At 41.9% G+C, this 21776-nt stretch overlaps 2 protein-coding genes and 1 long non-coding RNA gene across 4 annotated transcripts in view; 1 reads left to right on the plus strand and 2 right to left on the minus strand.

Moving 5' to 3' along the window:
- The window catches only part of LOC143324803 (uncharacterized), a 43046-nt gene extending 39067 nt beyond the window's left edge, over positions 1-3979 (minus strand). Inside the window, exon 1 of the long non-coding RNA XR_013077485.1 lies at positions 3767-3979. This is a non-coding gene — a long non-coding RNA (uncharacterized LOC143324803). The remainder of the gene's footprint in view (positions 1-3766) is intronic.
- Positions 3980-4691: 712 nt separating this feature from the next.
- Positions 4692-8355, plus strand: foxf1 (forkhead box F1). Its single transcript, XM_076737556.1, has 2 exons — positions 4692-5986; positions 7297-8355. Exons 1-2 carry the CDS (start codon positions 5008-5010, stop codon positions 7458-7460), a joined length of 1143 nt encoding a protein of 380 aa, XP_076593671.1. The 5' UTR covers positions 4692-5007; the 3' UTR covers positions 7461-8355.
- A 2292-nt stretch (positions 8356-10647) lies between these two features.
- On the minus strand, positions 10648-18604 carry mthfsd (methenyltetrahydrofolate synthetase domain containing). 2 transcript variants are annotated; one of them, XM_076727131.1, is made up of 8 exons: positions 18426-18604; positions 18193-18296; positions 17441-17554; positions 16817-16930; positions 16605-16695; positions 14826-14938; positions 14236-14361; positions 10648-12625 (listed from the first exon to the last, which is right to left on the minus strand). In XM_076727131.1, exons 1-8 carry the CDS (start codon positions 18451-18453, stop codon positions 11888-11890), a joined length of 1428 nt encoding a protein of 475 aa, XP_076583246.1. In that variant the 5' UTR covers positions 18454-18604; the 3' UTR covers positions 10648-11887. The 2 variants fall into 2 exon arrangements, with proteins under 2 accessions (XP_076583246.1, XP_076583254.1); XM_076727139.1 differs by lacking the exon at positions 17441-17554 and adding an exon at positions 17261-17374 and having other exon boundaries at positions 18426-18594.
- Between the last annotated feature and the right edge of the window lie 3172 nt (positions 18605-21776).

Genomic DNA, 21776 nt, shown 5'->3' on the forward strand with positions numbered 1-21776 from the left:
GATTAGTAACCGCCTCACAGTCCCCAGCAGACTGTAGCACCTGCAACGCGACGCACGGCCTGGACATATGAGTTGACTCTACTGAGTCAGACAGCAGGGTCCCTGATGCCCACCAGTTGGGGCTCGGTGTCATGCTCAAGGACACTTCAGCAGGGCGGGTGTTTTTAATAAGTCCCCATAGGCCTGTTTCTACAGCGCGCCTGGACATCGCTGCGAAATTGTGAAAAGCAACATCACCACAAACATTTAAGTAGTCAACCTATTCTGCAAGGAACGCCGCGCCAAAGGACTTCTTTCCTTGGCGCCTTCACACGCAGCAGGACGCGCAGCAGATATCTCGCCAAGAAAATTAAAAAGTCATCGAGCGCACTTCTGCTGCAGCTGATTACTGGAGAGGGTGGTGCCCATCAAATACACTTCAAATCCATGTAGAGACCCAATGCGCGCAATCAGAGGTCTGCTAGCAATCCCGTCCTTTCTCGTTCACATAAACACCACTTTAACGAAAATATACACGGCCACCTACAGCGCAGGGAAAGTGATGAGGGGGTACCCACCTCGACATTACGCTGTTTTCAATTAAAGCGACAATGCTGAGTGAACTACAGGCGACACTGCGGAGACAAAGAGCCGGAAAACCAATTAGGATGCATCTTAAAATTGTTTCTTTGACAAAGACACACTGAATGCGTGAGATTCATATCATTTCATTTAAGATTATTGGCTTCATTATCGAAAAAATATGAACAATTAACGTTAATCTAAAAATGTAAAATAATAACATAAACACAACAATTGTTTATTTCGGAGTTCCTGTAACATAAAATGAGATAAATCAGGAGCACAGCTTTATTTTCTAAAACGCACTCTTGCTATCTTCAGTATTTCTGGGTAGACCTCATAGCTGCTTACTTGTATCTGTTCCATCTATTATTTGGATGTTTGTCCTTCACACTTTTAGTCCTACATAACACGAGAAAACAAAATCAATAAAATGTAAACAAAAAAAATCGCATTTCATAATCAAAATATTAACAAAAATAAGAATTCCTCTATTAAACTGGAAACCATGTGTAGGCCCTAACAGGCTAAAATGTACCATCTGAAATGTAGAAAATCCGCCATGTTAATACATTTCAAATTTTTAACCATTATGGGATTTTTAAAATGTATTTAACTTTCCACCGATTTGAATATTCATAAAAATTATTTAACATTTTCTCTCCACATTATATGGATTTTTTTTTTTTTTTTTAAATACACCCCACACGTGCAGTATAAAGAAGTTAAACATTTAATTTAGGTGAGTTGCTTGCTCTACTATAAACGATGTGTGATCCACATATGTAATTTGCTTCAAAACCTGATCCAAGTTCAAGGCGGGTGAATTTACGGCCAGTTGATCGATCACTGTCGCACTGTCCTCCAAACAAAGTCCCCGCGGCCTCTCGGTGACCCTCTGCGGCCCTCTTTCACCACAGAGGGCAGAAACTGGCTTATTTCTCAAAGATGATCGTTTGTAAAGAAAATATAATCCATAAATTTAAACTTAAACATTCACTGAGTCACTTCGACTCGGACCTCATCTGTTTCTGTGAGGCCAAATCAAATTATACTGCTGACCGCTGCAGCTGTTGGACCTATAATCCGCCGGGTGAATTTGCCTAATTGGTATGAATAAGCAATAATTTTGAAGTTAACCATGTCGTGACTTGCTGAGCTGATGGAGCACAATGTAGCCGTGTAGTTTCTGGGATAACACAGGCTGAAATATCAATTTTTAAAAAAATGTAATCTGCAGGGATGAAACTAATCCTCAAAAAAGCGTTGTAAGACTAAACTGAATGCACTGTAAATATTGAAATATTCTGTCTGACAATTAATTCAGGTTGTGCCAGAAAAAGGCCTAAATTATCTCTCTCTCGCCTATTTGTGTAGTGTGGCATTGTACAAGAGTTGAAGTTGACTAAAGAAAGAATAAGAAACCATTTATATGTACAACGCGATTTTAAAAGGGGTCCAGAATTGGTTTCGGTGCAGTAAATAACGGTAGACGGTCCGGAAAGCCTGTCAGGACTGTGCACTCTGCGGTGTACCTCCACCTAAGTGGCCGAGCATTCCTGAGGATGCAGCGCTGTCAAATATTTCATGATGGGACGTCATGGAAAAGTGCATGACTTCGTCTGCGATGGAGCAACAGGGAAGCTCTGACCTCGGGACTCAAGCCTCAGTAATGACGACCATAATTTGCCACCGACGCTGTTATAAGCAGCTGTTTCCTCTGAACGAGAAATATATTCTTAAATTGTGGATATATTGAAAAAAATAAAATAAAAATATTGATAATCTTAATGAATTACACTATTTTAGGACACTTGTAGGACACTATTTTGAGAACACTTGTTTCTGATCAGTTATCGTCTTATCACTGCTGAACATTAAACGCGTATGTTAGGTAATATAAAAAAAAAAAACAGATTTGGAGCTTTTTACTAGTGAAAGTGGGGAGTAGCGCATCACCATCCAAGACTGATGGTTGGCGTAAACATTTACGCACGGACATTGGCTTTGAGTGAACATGCAAATAAAAGACATATATATGTATATATGGCAGGTCTACATGTAACAAAGGAAGAATAACATGACATGAAGCGAATGAGCGTATGGGGGGGGGGGGGGGGGGGGGGGGGCTAATGGAATGAAGTCATCAGCAGTAATTAAATGCAGTGGGCAGAGAGAGGACGGGAGCGCGCCTGCCCTGGTGCGCGCTGGGTGGTCCGCTACGCTGATAAATGTGTGGCCCTCACTCCAGGCGAGAGGCCGAGCAGGCACCGGTTAAAACAATACTTACATTCATTTATCCATGGGCTTAAATCTCCTCTGCAACAGCAAAAACTAACAGTGGCACGTCTGTCACCTTCGGGCTGACAATGAAAATTTGACAATGAATTATGTTCTCGCTTTCCATGTGGCAAACTGCCTGAACCAAAAAAAAAAAAAAAAAAAAAAAAAAAAAAAGGAGGACAGCGCGTGTTTTGGAGGATGAACAGTTCCGGTAAAAATCAATATCAAATATCAAGTATTTCATATTTCAGTTACACATCGAAATTTAATTTAAATATGTTTCTTCAAAATTAACTTAGAATCATGCTGCCACATTATTTTACGGAAAAAAATATTACCGGGTCTTGGTGACCTTTACGCACTGGCAACAAAGTCTCCAAACACTGTCTGGTTTTACGCACAGAGCAAAAATATTCTTCCACTATTTTCTCCGGTGTTATTTTCCATTGTGTCAAAACCAACAGCCATAAGCGTCCAGTCGAAACAGTAACGCACAACAAGCTCAACTAACCGAACCCACGAAGAGGCAAAAGGCTGCAGGCTGCAGCTATCCAGATCTCCAGGGAACAATAAGCAACCTACTGTCAACAGTTTTAGGTTATGGACCGATCGTCTTTCAGTAGCTCGCACTCACAGCTGTATAAAAGGCAGTAAAACGAACCAAAATGAAACTTTTCGACTTTGGCAACACAAACAAACAAGCAGACTGGTATACGCGTCTCCCTCTGAGTGAATTACAACCCAGTTAAAGCAAAAACAGTCTGTAGAGCTTGTGGCATAATTTCCTTTCCTGATTATCCTTTAAGTTATTATGTCACATAAAACAAACTAAACGTGCCATTTTCTCCACCGTGGCACCAAATTCAAGTGGCCACAGTTCTGCTGGTGATATTCTGACTGAAAAGTGGTCAATCCATATTACCTTAATTCCTGGATCACTCGACGGTAAACTGCCTGCAGGAGTCGATCTCAAGTCCCCGTCCGAGTTTCTGTGCTCACAGTGCGGCAGAGCTTCCACCTCACTCCTCCTGCGTCCCTGCGTAAATATTATGACTGCATTACACAAACAATATTCATGTATGAAAACGTCCAACATCTACACAAGACGCTGCGAACAGACGGGCATATCACATCAGATTGAGTATTAGCTGATCTAAACTGGGCTTTTGCTTGATTTTTTATTTAAAGAAGGCCAGGGAAAATGTTTACATTTTGCTGTATAAACATCCTGCCCATGTTCCTGTCTATCTTTTACAGAAATCAGGAGGGTGGTTTTGAATATGAGGGGCATGTTCTCTGGTAAATGCTTTTCATACATTAAAAATGTTTTATAGAATATTTCACAAGTTTAGTACGAATGGAGACGTGACCCATTTGCCGTGTTGGTGCATCAGCTGTGTGGCCTGAAATGAAGAGATCCTGCTTGCACTAAAAGTTTATGAAACTACACAGTTTATATCAAAATAGTTCGTGTTAAAATAAGAATCAAAATAGAATTAAGTCATACTAGATAACAAGGCAATCAAAATCTGTATTCAGAGGCCCAGACCAGCAGAGTTTCTATCACTGTGTGATCGCGTAATAAATGATCAGCCATCTGCAGCCACACCGTTCTATTCCATCATAAAGTAGCAGATAGTTTATTACAGGCTATATTGGAGATATATTCCCTATTTCAATGTAAGGAAAGGAGGAAAAAAACATTTCCCTGAAAAGTGAACGCACGCAGATGTGCACTGCAGCCCACCACTCGAGTAGGAGGGAACTGGGCGGGTCCCAACATTAGGATGGCCAAGACATCCAGCTTCCAATGCGCTGATGGCAACAGATAAGTAAAAAGTGAGCTCCTCGGACGCACGACAACACACTAACTGAAGTGGAAAGCGGCTCCTGTTCTGCTCCTTATCCCATTTCGAACAAGGCGGCTCGGCTTCAGACTGCTGCGGGACTGAATCAACGGGAAGAAGTCAAGAAGAGTTAAGAAGACACTCTCGCCTTGGACTCGTGCGTTAAGTTTGCCGACAGTTTGCCGACTCTTTTTTTTAATTGTTTTATTTTTACTTCTTTATGTCAGCGAATTAGTGTCCAACTTCGCTGTGTTCGTCGGTAGAAAGGTGGAAATCAACCATTTTCGTTCGTCATCTCGAAAACTAAATTTAACTAATGACGGCAGAGGTCCAGCAGCCCCCAGCGCAGACTCCTGCTCAGAGCAGCCCGATGTCTGCTCCGGAGAAGCCGCACGGACAGTCGGCGGTGATGGAAACCGCCTCCTCAACTACGAAAACCAAAAAGACAAACGCAGGGATCCGCAGACCAGAGAAACCCCCATATTCATATATAGCCTTAATAGTCATGGCTATCCAGAGCTCTCCAACCAAGCGCTTGACGCTCAGTGAAATCTACCAGTTCCTGCAGAGCCGTTTCCCGTTTTTCAGGGGCTCATACCAGGGATGGAAGAACTCCGTGCGTCACAACTTGTCCCTGAACGAGTGCTTCATTAAGCTGCCCAAGGGCCTCGGCCGGCCAGGCAAGGGCCACTACTGGACTATCGACCCGGCTAGTGAGTTTATGTTCGAGGAAGGCTCCTTCAGAAGGAGACCCAGGGGTTTTAGGCGCAAGTGCCAGGCGCTGAAGCCCATGTACAGCATGATGAACGGCCTGGGATTCAACCACATCCCCGAGTCCTACAACTTCCAGGGGAGCGGCGGGGGCCTATCCTGTACGCCCAACAGTTTGCCTCTGGACAGCGGGATAGGGATGATGAATGGACACTTGGCAGGTAACATGGAGGGGATGGGTCTGTCCGGGCACACCATGTCACACCTGTCGACCAACAGTGGACATTCCTACATGGGAAGTTGTACGGGATCCACTGGGAGTGATTATCCCCACCACGACAATTCCGCCTCTCCACTGCTCACCAGCGGAGGAGTCATGGAGCCTCACCCGGTCTACTCGAGCTCAGCCTCGGCCTGGGCTCCGGCCCCCTCGGCCTCGCTGAATAACGGGGCCTCCTACATAAAGCAGCAGCCCCTGTCCCCCTGTAATCCAGGAGCAAACCCGCTGCAGCCGAGCTTGCCCACACATTCACTAGACCAGTCGTACCTACACCAGAACGGCCACAGTACTACAGATTTACAAGGTAAGCTCAGTGGTACAATTCCACCTTTAACTGATCTACTTCAAAACAGTGCAGAAAATGGGTGGAAAAAATGAATTCACAGGAGGAATTATGATGCGGGAATATTTACAAAAACAAGTAGGCTACCAAAGCATTTAATTACTGGAGTGTCTAAATAAAATTTTCCAAGGTCAAGTTGGCTGGTTCACACATTTTTAGAGTCTTGCCCCTAACGTGGGTCTAATGGAAACATTGAACAGACTCGCACTGGCCTGTTTAATTACCTCTGTAATTATTTTCCTGTCTCTAAATACCATCTTATCTCTGAAAGAAAAATGCTTTAAGGAATATGGTGCGACTGAAAGAAGCCATGTATTTTCTCCTACCAAAATTACTCTTCGTCACTGTCCTGCTCCCAGTTAAACAGAATGCATTACTCCAAAATAAAACCCAGATAGCAGACGCGTTCAAACGCGCACGGGTTCTGTTTCTGGAAATGGTTAAAGAGAGGGAGAGAGAAAGAGAGAGAGTGGCACGAGAGGGCAGGAACAGTCTGCCGGGACATCTTAGAGCCGTGCCAATCTCCGGACAAGAAAAACAAGCGCGGTGAGGGCCAGCCTGCCTCGCCCCGAGGCCCCGAGTCCTCCGGGACTGGCGTGCAAGAGGGCCACTGTCAATTAGCCCTGCAGGCCCGCCTCCCTCTTTTGACAATCTTAATCGTGCTTGCTAAATGGACTGCAGGTCTAGGAGGAATACACACATGTACGCAAGTGAAGGGCAACAGAGAGAAGCTTTATATCCGGCCTCCACCGATCAAATTAAACAGGCCTGCAGAATTACTTGAAATACAATTACTGATTTTCGAGAAACTGTTAGTAGGGCCTCCTTTCACACAAAAAGAAAAAAAGAAAAAAAAAACATGGTTGAACAGGTGTGGAAAAACACGAGTATCAGCATAGACACTCATTTAATTCAACACTTGATTATTATTACTATTATTATTATTATCATTATTATTAATAAATGTTAAAATGTCCTTTATTGCGAATGGACCCTGAAAACCAAGGGCAAGGCTCTGGCTGCTCTGAGAGGAAGTGTCTATCATGGATAATTGACAGTTAACAGTTAAAACCTGCAGAAAGTATTTATATAAATGTTTTGACCATTTCATTATTCGAGAGTTGTTGTTGGTTTTTTTTTTGTTGTTGTTTTTTTTGTTTTTTTTTTTCAGAGCTTCAACCACTTTCTTAGGTTTGGTCAAAGACCCTTTGAACCCGTTTGTGACATTACATATCTTCGTTGGTTTAACCTGTGAATCACCCTCTCCGCAGGTATTCCTCGGTACCATTCCCAGTCTCCGAGCATGTGCGACCGAAAGGAGTTCGTCTTCTCGTTCAACGCCATGACGTCCTCGGCGATGCACTCACCCAGCAGCGGCTCGTACTACCACCACCAACAGGTCGCCTACCAGGACATCAAGCCCTGCGTCATGTGATGCCTCCGCGGACGACCCGCAGACCAGAGGACGGTGTCACAGACTTGAGCCACGCAGCGGAGTGAAACGAGAACAAACGAGTAAATAACCACTGAGAGCCAGAGCGGCCTGCCCCGGCCCGGAGACAGCTCACTGCTTCAGAGAGAGCGGACTACTTTTCTGTGCCGTTTGACACATCAGCGACAGAGACACGGAGACGGGCCAATCACAAAGCAACCACATAATAATAATATATAATAATAAAGCCTTTTTTCATGCCATCAACATCGACCAGCGGGGTAAAGACTGGCTGTATGAGACCCTGCTGCTGTTTGGTACTTAGTCCTGCAGAGCGGATGACTACCACTCCTCTCCTTTGTTCATGTTTATTCTTCTTGTTAACGTAGGCCAATGTAAAAATGCACACGTCCATTTTCTCCGTCTGAACTTTCTACCTTTTTCTTTTTTTCTTTGACAAATTAGACTGAGGCTTTTTTTCCCCTCTTTTCTTTTGGACTTTCACCAGCGTTGAATTTCGAAATGAACATTTATGGACATCGCATATAAGTGTCCAAACTGTGTAAAAATGATGAAGGCACTTTTTGAATAGCCTATAAGCGCAACTTTTTATTTATTCAGTAGGCCTACATATTTTAATTTCAGGCGAATTGGCCAAGGAGGTATATGCTTTATTGGCAATATTTGTCAGGACGCTTGTTATTTGTTTTAAAATGAAAATTGAGGATATATTGTAAGCACTGTTCTGTCGTTTGTGTTAGATATATGTAGACCTTTACTTTCAGCACTGTATACTTGTATATTGCTAGGAAAATTAGCAAGGGTCCATCAATGAGGGCTGACCTTTAGGCTATATTACAACAAATCCTTTGTAAGAAATAAAATATATCTGTTGGGCTGTTTAAGTCTAAATCCACAAAAAAAAACAAGGCTAATTTCGATTTCTTCGCACACCCATAATTCATGGGGCATTTTGTGGGACGCTGCTAACAGATTTCTCTGCAGATCTTAAGTCTGCCAGCATTATTACACAACCAACCCAAAATCAGCAGGAAAAGAATGCCTAACGGGTGAGACAATTCCTGCTTTCAACAAATACATGAATAAAAAAGGACAATATTTCTGATAGTTCAACAGGATTCTTACATAAATATAGAGGCTTGTACTTCATTAATAAGGACTAATAAAACTGACTTCACCTGGGGTTAACCTAATAAATATTTGGAGATACTGAAGCCAAAATTGAAAAGCACAATGTGCATGGAAGGTCCACACTAGTACTACAGGAGTACTGCAGAAAGTAGTATAGTAGTATTACCACAGTGGTGTCTTGTGGAGCAGGTCAGGCCTCGTATTGTAAACTGACATTAAATGAACAAATCTGATTTTCCAATGAAACATCAATTCATTAATTATAGATTTCAAATTAATGGTTTTAAAAGTCAATCATATGATGCCCTCTGTGTAACTAGAGTGGATGCAGCAATTAAGGTGCAACAGAGGTCTCGCCCGCGTTGGGTTACAGGCTGAAATCCTGCAGCTCTGCTACGTTTACAGCTGTTTTCTTCAAATACATTTTGTCCAAAGGATGTTTCTGCTGAATAGCTCAGGGGTTCAAAATGCACAAAGTTTTGGACAATCTACACAAAGAATGGGCTTTAAGAAAAAGAAAATCCAAAATTAACAGCTTCTGAAGGCGGAAAAAAGGGTTCAGTGGGTTTGACATAAAATATGAAGGAACGCTGTGCAGGCGAAAGCTTTGTTCTTCTCTTAAAAACACTCTTTGCTTCTTAAATATTACGGAAAAATCAACCTCAAAATGTATTCCACAGGCACAGCAGGAAGACCCAAACATGCACTACTGTTGAATAAGTGAATGTCCTCTCACACCATGGAAATACCACAGCCACCAGTTATATTACAAAAGGCACTTGAGCAAATTTTCCTAAATGCTCTTCACCGGATTCCTTGTGACTTGTTTCTTTTCATAGTTGCAAAATTCACAATATTTTGTTTTACCAGCTACCAAAGACATGAAATTATTTTGGTTTAGTTTAGTCTGTGATGTCAAAAAAATCCCAGGTGCTCCCAATGTAGAAAAACATGGAGGTCGGCTGTCTATTTCATGAGCATCCACACACTGCACACCTCTTGTAAGTGAGAGAAAATAACTGAACTGTAATTTAAGATGTCTTGCTCACTTTATTTTGTAAATGATGCTGCTGAGACGTGTGTGCACATACGTGTGTACTTCAGGCCGTAAGCACGCTGTTTTACGACTTTGAAATCTCACAACATGACCACTGACTGAACCCCAGTAAAATGAGTATGCCATCGAGCACAGGCATGAGAAGGCTCAACAGCAGTGGAGCGGCGCATTAACAAACTGATGACATTTGCCGAGGTTCAGCGCTCCGGCGGAGCTGAGGGAGTGAGATGGGGCTCCACAGCTGTTCCTTCACCAGGCCTGGATGACAGCTCCAAAAAAAGCCAGAGGCCTGCTCTGTGCAGACAGACACGCAGTGTGCTTGTGTCTCAATACAATCAAGACTCCAGTGAAAACAGGACACTTGTGTGGTGCTGCAGACTGATGCGAGAGGGATCGCTTACCAGGTAATAGTCTGTGCAGAGACACAGACATGTAACATTACAGGCACGGGGGGCAGTTTACTGGGTGCTTAAATCTGGATGCGTGGAGCACGAATGTCTTTCACTCGGAGTTCATCTCTTGTTGAAAACTAGATTCTAAAAACAAGGCAGTAATGAATTTTCACCCGACATGATGTGGACGCATCATCCAAAGTTTGCTCAAAATTACTGCTGTAACAGTTAAACAACTTTACGTTTTAAAACACTGACCTTTCATTTATTTGCCTTGTATTTGTGTGAGACCCGTCAGCCCTCTGAATTTTGTCAAAATCCGATCAGCAGTCATGAGACATCATGCTTGCGTTCAATTACTGTCTCTTCAGAAGGACAATCTGTGGTATTAATACGGACAGTTTGAGGAGTAACAGGCTTTGCTACAAATGGAGTTTTTCAAAATGTGAAAAATTATCCCCAAAAAGCACAATCAGTGTCATTTAAATGCTAAAAATCAATGTGAAGATGCAACATCCCTCAATTACTTAAATGAAAGATACCTCCCAGTTTTGGTTTTATTAAAAAAAGACAGTGAGCTGGAAGCAGTGCAGTCAAACGCTTTAGTAGAGAATGTTATCATGTTCCAAACAGATGCATCAACACTGGTAGCATATCTTATCCTTTCCTAACCAAACAGAACACAATGAATATGTTATTTGTTATTAATAAAACATACAAATATCACTGTTGAAATGTACAGTGTGTATTTCCAAAACATTGTGAAAAAAAACCTAAGCGAGTACAAATCAAAAGCGCAGCTCCAATGAGGCTGCACAAACCTCTGCGTGAGCTATTTTTAAATAAAACAGGTTTAGATGTTTAGAATCTGCATCTAGATCCAGAGCTTAGTCAAAATACACAGATAGAGAATGACGCTGATGTTTGGAAAATACTTAAATCCTGGATCATCTGCGAGGATGAATTGCACAAATTTTCAAATGAGTCAGAATCATCATGACTAAATTACGGCAATTTAATGTATTAAATTACTGTAGAGTGGACAGAGTCTGTAATCAGCTGGTAATACGTTTGCATGTGCTCTAAATTTGGGTGAAACTGCACAATATGCTCAAGATTTATGGCAGTTTATATCAAATGGGCCACATCTATTTCACCAGTTGGCAGTAGAATAAAACAGAATCATGTTTTTAGGGTCAGTCAAATGTAACAGGTGCTGTGAAGGTTGGATGAAATCTGTAGAAATGGTGAAAAATGTGTTTTACAAAAAAAAAAAATCTGTGCCGTCAAACATTAGTGTGGATATATGAATATTAGGCTAGGAATAATGTTATACTAGGCTCCATGGCTCAGGACTCCTCAGGATTGTATGTATTGATTAAATGACCACATGGTGGCGCTACCTGTAACAAAATCTACCCTGTTCTTCTTCGGCCCATGGCCTTAGTCCAGTTTTTTGGAGATAAGCAGACAAACAGGTCTGAAAACATCACCTTCCTGGAGGAGGAAATACTGGCAGCTGGAAATAAAATGTACTCAACCATAAAATTCACTCAACACTTGTATTCTAATAAAAAACTGCATCTATCTCTAAGAATTACCTCCCGGACCAGGAGGTGAAACAAGGCACACAGATGTCTGGCTACGGACTGAAGTACTGTGAAGCGTTGGGATTCAGCCACTGCATTTTTTAAATATTCTGTGAAGCTTATTAGCCTTAGCAGTCACTTCAGATATAACTGAGGTCAACAAATCCAGATATATTAAAAAAAAACAAACTAAACTCTTCTTAAGGCTTTTCACGTCATTTGGCCTATTGCCTGCTGCGGTTACTGCTCAGTCATTTCATTGCTGTCACTCTTAGTATCTGGTGCTGTTTTAGCTTTCAGAGCCGCTGATGGTCTCGGTCTCCTGTTGGACTGTCCGGACCTCTTGCCTCCCCGCTGGCTCTTGGCCAGCTCGGCCTGCAGACTGTGACCATTTAGACTGAGATCCTGCAGAGCCATCAGGGCCTGCTCTGCAGCCTGAGGGTCGCTGTAGTCCAGGAAGGCCCTGTGTTGAGCTCCCTGCCAGGTGAGCCTGAGTGGGGCGGCCTCTCTCTCCCTGAGGGCAGTTTTCAGCTCACTAACACGCAGGCCAGCAGGGATACCCCCCAGGTACACGGTGGTCACACTCACAGGGAGCTTGCGCTGAGACATGACTTCACTTCCACCCTCCTCTGGGCCCTTCTCCTTCACATTCCCTCCTCTTCTCCCCTTTCCTCTCTCATTAATTTCTCCCTCTTTACCTCCACCTCCATCTCCTCTGCTTTCTTTCCTCACTCTAGCTGGGCGCTGTCTGGCTTCCTGTTCTGACTGCGCTCTTCTCTGCTGTCTGGATTCTCCCTCAGGATGCTGCTGCGTGCTCTGCCTTGGCCTCCGTCTGGGTTGTCTTCTGGGTTGAGCGGCCTCCACACCGGGCTCCGCTGCAGCAGGCGTGGCCCCAAGTGTTACATCCTTTCCAGCCTGCTCCTCCCGAGCATGCAGCTTCTTCAGGATGGGGATCCTCTCCAGCTTTTCTGTGTCCAGCTGAAGACACAAAACTGGACAGGCTCAGTAAGGTTCATAGGGGAGCACACACACAGCACACAGCCCTGCTCTGAGCCAATGCTCCATACCTTCTATGAGTTCAAGTCACAACAAAGCCCAAGCTGTCAAATTAATTGGTATTATTCCATCCTGCTCACAGCCATGCTGTAGCAATAACTATCTTTATAGCAGCAGGACGTTTCACTTCCCAAGCGGTTAAAAATAAAGACTGCTCTCCTGATTTGTTGGGCCTTTAAGTGTCTTGGCAGCCTTTGATGCTGACCAGTCCTGTAAAGGATATACGGGGCTATTGTTTTTACGCTGGCCTGTTTGACCCGTCGTTCCCCTGCCCCTGCAGAGCCAAGCTGGCTGGGCAGAGGAGCCTTTGATGATCAGACATGCCCTTCCTGCCAGTGAGGTCACTGGGTCCTGTTTACTTACAAGCATGTCTTAAGGAACCCAGAGGTTACACACAAACTCTGCACATGTTAAGAATAGTGATGCTATCATGTCTAATTCGAGACAAATTATCAGGTGGAAAAACACAAAACTCTAATCTCTCTGCTGGTGTCAGTAAATTAAAGCAGTTTAAGATCCAGGTTCACATCATAATATAGGCAGAAGATAAAGTATGTTTTCAAAATTATACACGCAGAGAATACTTAGTTTGGTTGGCTGGTTTTTCTTTTCAGCGTTTCGTATTTACAGCTGGGTGCTATGTGTCTTATGAATATATAGAATTATTATAGCACTGACAAACAAAGTGCATTGATATGCACAATGCACAGTAATCTGATGAAATGTGGTGTCATTGCATGTCCACTAGAGGACAGTGTTGCTGAGCAGAGGCTAAAGATTTTGTTGGGTGCTCTGGACGGAGCATCTCTGTGCAGTACAGTAAGCAAGTATATCTGTTGCAATTAAAGATCTATAGTCAGATTAGCAGGATACTACTAAAGCATTACAGCTCAATCAGCCTACAATCATCCAAAGACACAAACTTCATAAACAAAAATTTTAGTTGAGATGGAAAAAAGTCTGTCAGAATGTTCACTAAACTTTATGCATACTGTCCCACAGACAACAGATGATAACTTATTTTCAAGTGCTTTTAAAGGTTTTGAATCTGTAAATATGGTTTTATTTTTATCTCAACAACTGGTTAATCAACAAGTTGAATCATTTTATGTATGTAAAATGCTTATTTACTCAGTCTGAAGGAGACTCCCTTGCCTCTATACTGTCTCTCATTACATTTATACAATTAACACAAGGACTCTTAAAGGACCACTGTGTAAGATTAAAGGGGATCTATGGGCAGAATATGGAATATAATATTCAGAATTACTTTTTCATTAGTGTATAATTGCCTGAAAGTAAGAGTTTTATTACCTTAGAATGAGCCTTTTCCACCATGTTGCACCACCATGTTTCTACAGTAGCCCAGAATGGACAAACCAAACACTGGCTCTAGAGAGTGTCTTCCATGTTTTTCAATACAATATTTTTAAAACGAAGTGTTTAAAACCAGAAATGTAAATCTGACATGTTCTGTGTCTGCACTGTGGACTTACAGTCAGACGACATACAGCACAGTCCTTTCAGATTACCTTAGTCCAGATGATTCCCTGTGGTTTGGGGAGCTGGCAATTAGTTTTGATGACTCTGGTGGGTGTGAGGATGTAGTCCACTGTCAGGTCATGACTTTCTATCAACCCCTCTGGAATATCCACCACCTGAAAGCACAAATACCCCAGTTAGCTCCCAAATAACACGTCATTTATTAACCATGTGTTTGATCAACAGATACTTTTTTTGACAATTTTAAGAATTAAGAGAAAAGAAAATAATTTATTTCAATCCAATTGTAATGTTAAAATGATTACTTCTAAAATACGCGTGTACTCACACGGGTGTAAGTTGAAGACGTTTGAATTTCTTGTCAGGCATTTGCCATTATTTACACGCTGCATGGTAAAGTGATGGGCTGAAGAAATATTAGAAATTGATGAAGCCATAATTTTATCTCACTGCTGTACATACAGCAAGCAGCACCTGACAAGTGACAATTTTAATTCTATTCGTGTTCATCAGGTTTTTGTGCAGATAGTTTTAATTAAACAATAAATACAGCTGCTCTGGACAAGATAAAGAAAGTTCTATGGAGATTTCCTGAAAATAAGATGGTGGAATAACTGACCTGGCAGTCGTGGACAACAGTAACCACCACAGTGGACTCATTCACAGCTCCCATCGAGGCCATCATGCCATACTCCATGTCAGCATAGCCCTCTCCTTTTCCAATACGAAGGCCTGCAGGAGAACACAGGAGCCAAAACACCACCTTTAAAGGCAGGTTCTGCATTATGGGATGGCATTTCTTTGCTTGAACTCACAGATCTGCATCACATTCAGTTTTTTTTAAACACTCTGAGAATGGAGGTTTTCATCTAAAAACTGTACTGAATTATTACACATTAACATGCATGTTGAGGGCGGCTGTAGTGCTGTTTTCAATTCATAAAAACAAGTTAATTAAATGTAGACCGATGGGAACATGGATGAACCCTGTGCAGCAAAGGCTTTATGAGAACCATGTGGCATCGCACACTTAGAGCCATTTGGAAATGTATGCATTCTGGTAAACATGCCTGTTACACCGCAGCACCGCATCAGTTATCTCAGGCACTTTGAAAACGAGGGTCAAAATGCATTGTGAGTGATGGGACAATTTACATGGAGGGCAGAGCACGAAACAGGGAGCGAAATGGATCTGATTATGCTCATCTGCCCCCACTCTCATTTCTGTTCTTCTTCAGATCTCTCTGACAGGACGTCCTGGTGCCTCCGAGGGCTCAAAACACATGCAACGATCACAACACAATATTTAATATGACCTTTGTCACATGACAAGTCCTTTCAGTCTCCTGTCATTTTCCACAGTGTAATTAACCACCCTCGTAGGATATAACTTCTAATCTTCAAAGTTCTGCGTTCGCAGAGTCTGATGTTCATTACAGTGCACAACACATAAGTACAGGGTATGTGATATGCTGCTGATTTTGCTGCTCATACAGAGTCTTACCAGTCGTTAGTACTTACACTGAAATAAATAACTTGGAAGTTCTCTAAATCAGCAACAACACAGGCCACACACGTGCTTTAACTTCTGTTTATCTGATAGATTTTATTGTTCGTACAGTGAAGTTTTTTTTTTTTTTTGCTCTATTATTTATTGAGGTGTGTGGCACAGTTGCCGATAGTTACAAATGAGATTTTTTTGTGAGAGGTAGATACGTGTGTGTGTGTGTACAGATACATACAAACATACACTCAGACAGATAAAAACAAAAGGAAAATGGCAAAAATTGTTTAAAACCTGATCAGAAACCATAAATCCCACCCCCCACCCCAACAAACAAGAACCCAGAGGCCCTAAAGGGAGCAGTGTTTAAAATGAGGGTTGGAGGATGTTCCCTCCAGATGTTGAATGAAAGGTTGCCATATTAAATAAAAACCTGCCTGATCCATCCTTCAATATCTCATCCTCTCCACCTCAGCATGTTAGCAAGGTCAGCAAGCTTCATTTTGACATTAGGTACATCTTTCCCTTCCAGAGCATTAATATACACTTTTTAGCAAACAGGAGACAGAAACTAAGAAGATGTTTGTGAGCCGATGAGAGACCACTCATAGACTCAGATGAATTCAAATAGTAGTTTGGGGGTCTGGTCTCACTTGGCGTGTAAGCATTTTAGAAAGAGTATTAAAAACATTAACCCAGTTCACTGTTAATCTACCATATTTATAGAACACCATGCAGCTCCATAATTAAATAGATACTGTACATTATTATGAGGCACATCTTCATACTAACTGATCATCTGTGGGGCAAATGTGCATTATGTTTGGGCCCCCGGTATTTAACTGAACTGGTCCAGCGATGAGGTGAATCGTAGGTGGAAATGCCAACAGTTACCTTTCTCTGACACGGCCACAGAGCCAACCACCACCAGGTCTACCTTCACCTTCGCATCCAGGCCGACGGGCACGCTGAAGTCTTTCACACCCTGAAGGAAGAGGTTCAGAACACAGGGAGGGACAAAAAATAGGATTAGGTTGAATATGAATCACGGTGGAATTCTGGATGAAAATCTCATTAAGAAGAAAAGAAAATCAGCAAGTTGAAACCTGAGAGGAGGAACATATGCGTAGCTGTTCTTTGCTGGCCCCCTGGGGAGGAGTGATATTATTGAAAAGACCGGTGCGAAGACGGGGAGTTGGGACCAATAAAGTTTTCCGCGCCTGCGAACAAAAACCCAAAAATTAGCCACCAGACATTTACAGTTATAGTTACTGAATGTTATGTAGATTCAAATTCAGCAGATGCAAAGCACTGATGTGCCTGACATGAGGATGGAATACAGAAATTTACAATCTTATTAAGCAGCTTATTGAGTCTAAAAGAGGATGTGTTATGCTTACTGAAAAATTCTGAATTATCACTATTTTCAAATTTAAACATCTATATGTACATTAAAATGACGTGATTAACACAGATTAAACAGTAATCATATTCCTGTAATACAGCCTGAGGCTTTGTTCTTGTATTTTTTTCCCACAGCACAATGCTACCTGCAGCACTGCCAGGCGGGCACCCTCCAGAGGTTTATCAGGATCCACCTTCACCTCAGCTGTGTGTGTGAACACCTGCAGCTCAGACACCCTGCCACAGGCTGCGAAAGCACCCTGGTTGAGAGGACAGTGGGGGGGGGGGGGGGGGGCATAAGGGCTTTTTCCAACAAGTCAACTTACTTCAAGAGTGACAAAGCGTGCCTGCTGCTGGGGTCTGTCTGGGTTTACTTTGACTGTCTGGCTGGACTTGAACTCCTGCAGGTCTGCAAGCCTGTCGCATGCTTGAACTGCACCCTGGCCAGTGAGTTCACAGTAAAAGAGATGCAAGATGCACAAGACAGGACAGCCGGTAATCATTCAAAATAGAACAGCAAGAATTAATCAGTTAGTTGTCACCTACTGAACAAACTATGATGATAACAGATTAATTGGTTTGAGTACATTTTTTAAGAATTCTCTGATCCATGCCTCTAAAAAGTGAGTTTTTCTAGTTTCTTCACTCCTCTGTGACAGTAAACGGAATATCTTGGCCTTTGGGAAACACTGACTGACATCTTTCACCATTTTATGACATTCTATAGACCAAACAACTAATCGATTAATTGACAATGAAAATAACTGTTAGTTGCTGTTAGGTCTAGTTTTGCAGCTGGCCTTATTATTATTAGTCTGTTTCATTCCCCTGTTTGTACTCTTAACTGCCAGTACTGGAATTGGCCTGTGGACACGTGGCCCTCATGCAAAAAGCAGTTGTCGAGCCTCAGTGCAGATAAAACTTAATGAATGAAGAAGCGGATGACTGATGGAGCCTTTGTACCAGACCTCCATAACAATGTCGGCACTGTTTTTTTAAGAGTTTACATGGCAGTTTATTTCAGCTGGGCCACAAACACACAGCAGCACCGTGCTGGTCCTGAGGGGCTTTAACCTGCCTTGAAGTTTGGGATTCTGTTGTGAACAGGCCTCGGGAAGTTGGCCAGATTCTTGTCCTCGATATAGTCCCAAACTTTCTGACGGATGTCCCATTTCGACGCTCCTGCACAGAAAACAAGCAAAGACTTCATGACAAACTGAAACAAGTCGAAGCAGCGACACTTTTGCAGCCGCTGCGAGCCTCGACGCTCATTTTTAACGACAGAACAAGAGTGACGAACATTTAACCTACCAGGATTTATGACTATCACAGGCTCCATTGTGTAACTGGCCAAATAAATGATTCTTTTCAGCACTCTGCTAAACACGCAGCCAAACCATACACGTGAGCGCTGTAACGTAATGCTGAAGGAACAGCTGCTTGTCAGTGTTTATCATTGCTACGGCGGCTCAGGAAGGTCAATCTAAACTAAACGAGCAACCGGAAGCGTCCAACCGTGAAAGGCGACTGCCAGGAAACCGTGTAGAACACAGTACAGAAGTACAGTTTAAAAATAGATGTACTGTATGTGAGTATTTCGTTTCGTTTTGTTTTTGTTTTTGTTTTCCAAACATCTGCTCATACAATCTGATTTTTTGCTTTAGACCTTCCCAAGTGTGCAAAAGTATGAATACCACTATCACGAAGAAGAAGAAGAAGAAGAAACGTTATTTATTCAGAAGAATTCGTGCATAAAATACAGCACAGAGTAGTTGACATAAAAGCAAATAATAATAACACGTGATGAAACAATAAAAACAAAAAGCACATTTTCGACTGCAGGACTTTTACTTGTGATTTTTACTTGCAGTATGTTTAAACATTGCTACTTTACTTAAATAAAGGAGTTGAATGCATTTTCTAGTGGTGGTTGAGCACCTGTTTACCTGATAATTCACATTACCATTTTCAGATACGTAAAAATGGCAAACAATGTATACTGTGTGTAATTTCCAGCATAAGCAGTGATTTTGATTTCCCAAAGTTGAAAGCAATTTATGCTGGTTAAAACTGGTTAAAACCTAGGTTTAGCAGGCATGTGTATGTGCTATGTGCAAGGTTTTTTAATCAGGCAAGTCCAAGCGGCTTACGATGAGATTTGAGGGGACGACATAGGAATATTGACGCATTCCTGAGTCACTGATGCAAATACTTGAGGTGCCCAGCAAAATGGATCCCAGCTGTAAGAAGAGGATGAGGCAGCATCCCTGGTTTTATATTTTATATTTGGGAGGTGACTTTGTGGTCTTGGAGGTGACAGGAAAAGAAAACAATTAATAATTATACTAGTAAATGTGTGTGCAGAAAAATCTGATGTCATGTAGTAGGGAATACGGAATAGGGAAGATGCATGCTCAGGGTGACTGCTGATGAAGAGAGAATCTCTGGGATGAAATGGCAAGTGATCTGATGGAACAATGAGGGGAAACATGATAGCACGCCTGTAAAGTGTGGTCTGAAAATTCAATAAAGAAGTAGTGCTTCTCAAATCTGGACCTCCATCCACTGTAAGTCCTTCACCACGTGCTCATTATATGAAGTTGTAATTCTTCAGTCTTTCAGTTTAACGGAAGCAGAACATTTGACTCCATCTTCAGGTGTTTATGCTTCTTACAGCTGCACTTGTAGTCACTATACATAATATTATATTTATTTGATATCTAGATATTGAGGTATACACCTCCAAGGACACAGCTTCAACAATCGGTATGTAAATATGAATCTACTGCATTTAGAATTTAAAAATTCATTCACCAGATGTGTTCAGTGCTCACTTGTGTGGTCGTTTTGTTTAAAGGTGTCAGTTAGACAAATGAAACTGAAGGAGAAAGGAGGAGCACAAAGGCTGCAACAGCTGCATGGTGTCTCTGTTGAAACACAGTTATGTTATTTGTTTGCCCAGTTTTTATTTGAATTGAAATATTTATCAGGGTCATCAAGATATGAACACAGCAGACCCACATTTCTGTCTCTTCTTTTAACTACGCCGCCACAGTTTCTTCAATTTCACTGTGGATCAGTTAAACTGGAGCACCATCTGCATGCTTTTAGGGGTCATGCGCTACTCCATACAGTTACTGAACTGCACAGATTATAAAAATAACGTCCACCCACCTATCACCTGTGCAGTACTCTAAACCTAGATTGAAATCTCCATGATCTCCATCTTCACCTGAATTGTTTAGGCAGTCTACAGATGATTAGTTATCAATATTTACATCATGACCTGCGTATAATCTGAACACTGCATTCCCAAAGTCCCACGAGAGAAACCAATCTCTACACTGTGTACTTTACCTCCCTGAACTCACCACATTAAACCTCTGCATATGAGACCTCATGGTGCTTGAGTCATGTTTCCCGGTCAGGACTTTGCAGTGAAATTCTAGTGGATGGTTGTGTTTGTGGCGGTTTTGAAGTAGTTGCAGATGGTCTGAAATATCCCAGTGAAGAGAGAAGACTTGGAAAGCAAGAAGTGTTTGACAGTCTTCCCCTGGTATTGAGAAAATGAAGAGAGTCCTCCTCTGCCCCTGAGCACTCTTCTATACAAGGAGCTATCAGAAAGGAAGACACGAGGGGGAAAAAACCATTACAGCAGTGAGCTTATAAGGATCATTGTAACAATAACACTTTAATACATAACTGTCACATCTGTATTTAACTGGATGAAACAGATTCACACCATGCAATCTAGCACTTACAAAAACATGTGAGAATATAACTTTTATTCAGATCCAAAAAAAAAAAAAAAAAAAAAAAAAACTGGTTTACAGCATTAAAAAGACAAAATGTCAAAAGTGCAAAGAGTCCAGTAAACAAATTACATTGATGTACATAACAGGAAAATAAGATTACAGTGACAGTGACAGCATGCACAATACCAGGACCCTGAAACAGAAGCAGCTAAATGGAATTCAACCATCATTCAATTATTTATTTACACCTGTGCTTTTCCTACTTTGACATGTCAAAATGTCTTCTGTGACAAAGTAGAAGTCCACAATTAAATTCTAAAATGTAAAGGACAGTGAATGAGGGACAAACTTTGCTTTTGGGCTGTGATTTTATTAAATGGAAAGTCAGCTTTGCCTCATGCACAGTTTCCTAATGTGACACACAATCACCATCTTCGTTTAGCATGTTGGCAAGCTAACATTTGCAAAATAGCGTTAACCACAAAGTTCAGCTGAGGCTGATGGAGATGTCATTAATTTATCCGGTGTTTGGTAATACACAAAAGTTTTGGACACATTAAAATGTTGACGCGATGATGGTGTTGGATCAACAAAATGACTGGAATTCAGGCTCATGAATGTCTGCATCAAATGTGGAATCAATCCATCTAATAGCTGTTGAGACATTTTAGTTGAAACCACAAATGTTAACATAATGGTGACACTCTAGAGGAAAGGTCAGAGGATCACCAAAATCAGCAGTATTTGTCCTCTACCATGGATATTTATAGCAAAATGTCGAAGAAGATGTTGCCAGTGTGGAAAAGTTCTGTCACATTCCACTTCTGTGCAACAGAGCATAAACAAAGTCAAGCTCATTGTGAGGTACACAGGAGTAAACACGTTCAGCAGCTGCGTTCTCTAAAGA

The sequence above is a fragment of the Chaetodon auriga genome, chromosome 1, assembly GCF_051107435.1.
Source record: "Chaetodon auriga isolate fChaAug3 chromosome 1, fChaAug3.hap1, whole genome shotgun sequence".
Taxonomy (NCBI): domain Eukaryota; kingdom Metazoa; phylum Chordata; class Actinopteri; order Chaetodontiformes; family Chaetodontidae; genus Chaetodon; species Chaetodon auriga.

Bases quoted from the DNA above. Each gene is read 5' to 3' on its own strand.
- foxf1 (XM_076737556.1), top strand. From the start codon at position 5,008: ATGACGGCAGAGGTCCAGCAGCCCCCAGCGCAGACTCCTGCTCAGAGC. The intron at 5,987-7,296 runs GTAAGCTCAGTG...CCCTCTCCGCAG, and splicing joins CAGTACTACAGATTTACAAG to GTATTCCTCGGTACCATTCC.
- mthfsd (XM_076727131.1), bottom strand. From the start codon at position 18,453: ATGGAGCCTGTGATAGTCATAAATCCTG. The intron at 16,696-16,816 runs GTTTCAACTTGC...CTCTTCCTTCAG, and splicing joins GCATATGTTCCTCCTCTCAG to GGTGTGAAAGACTTCAGCGT. The intron at 14,362-14,825 runs GTCAGTTATTCC...TTGTGCTTTCAG, and splicing joins CTGTTGTCCACGACTGCCAG to GTGGTGGATATTCCAGAGGG.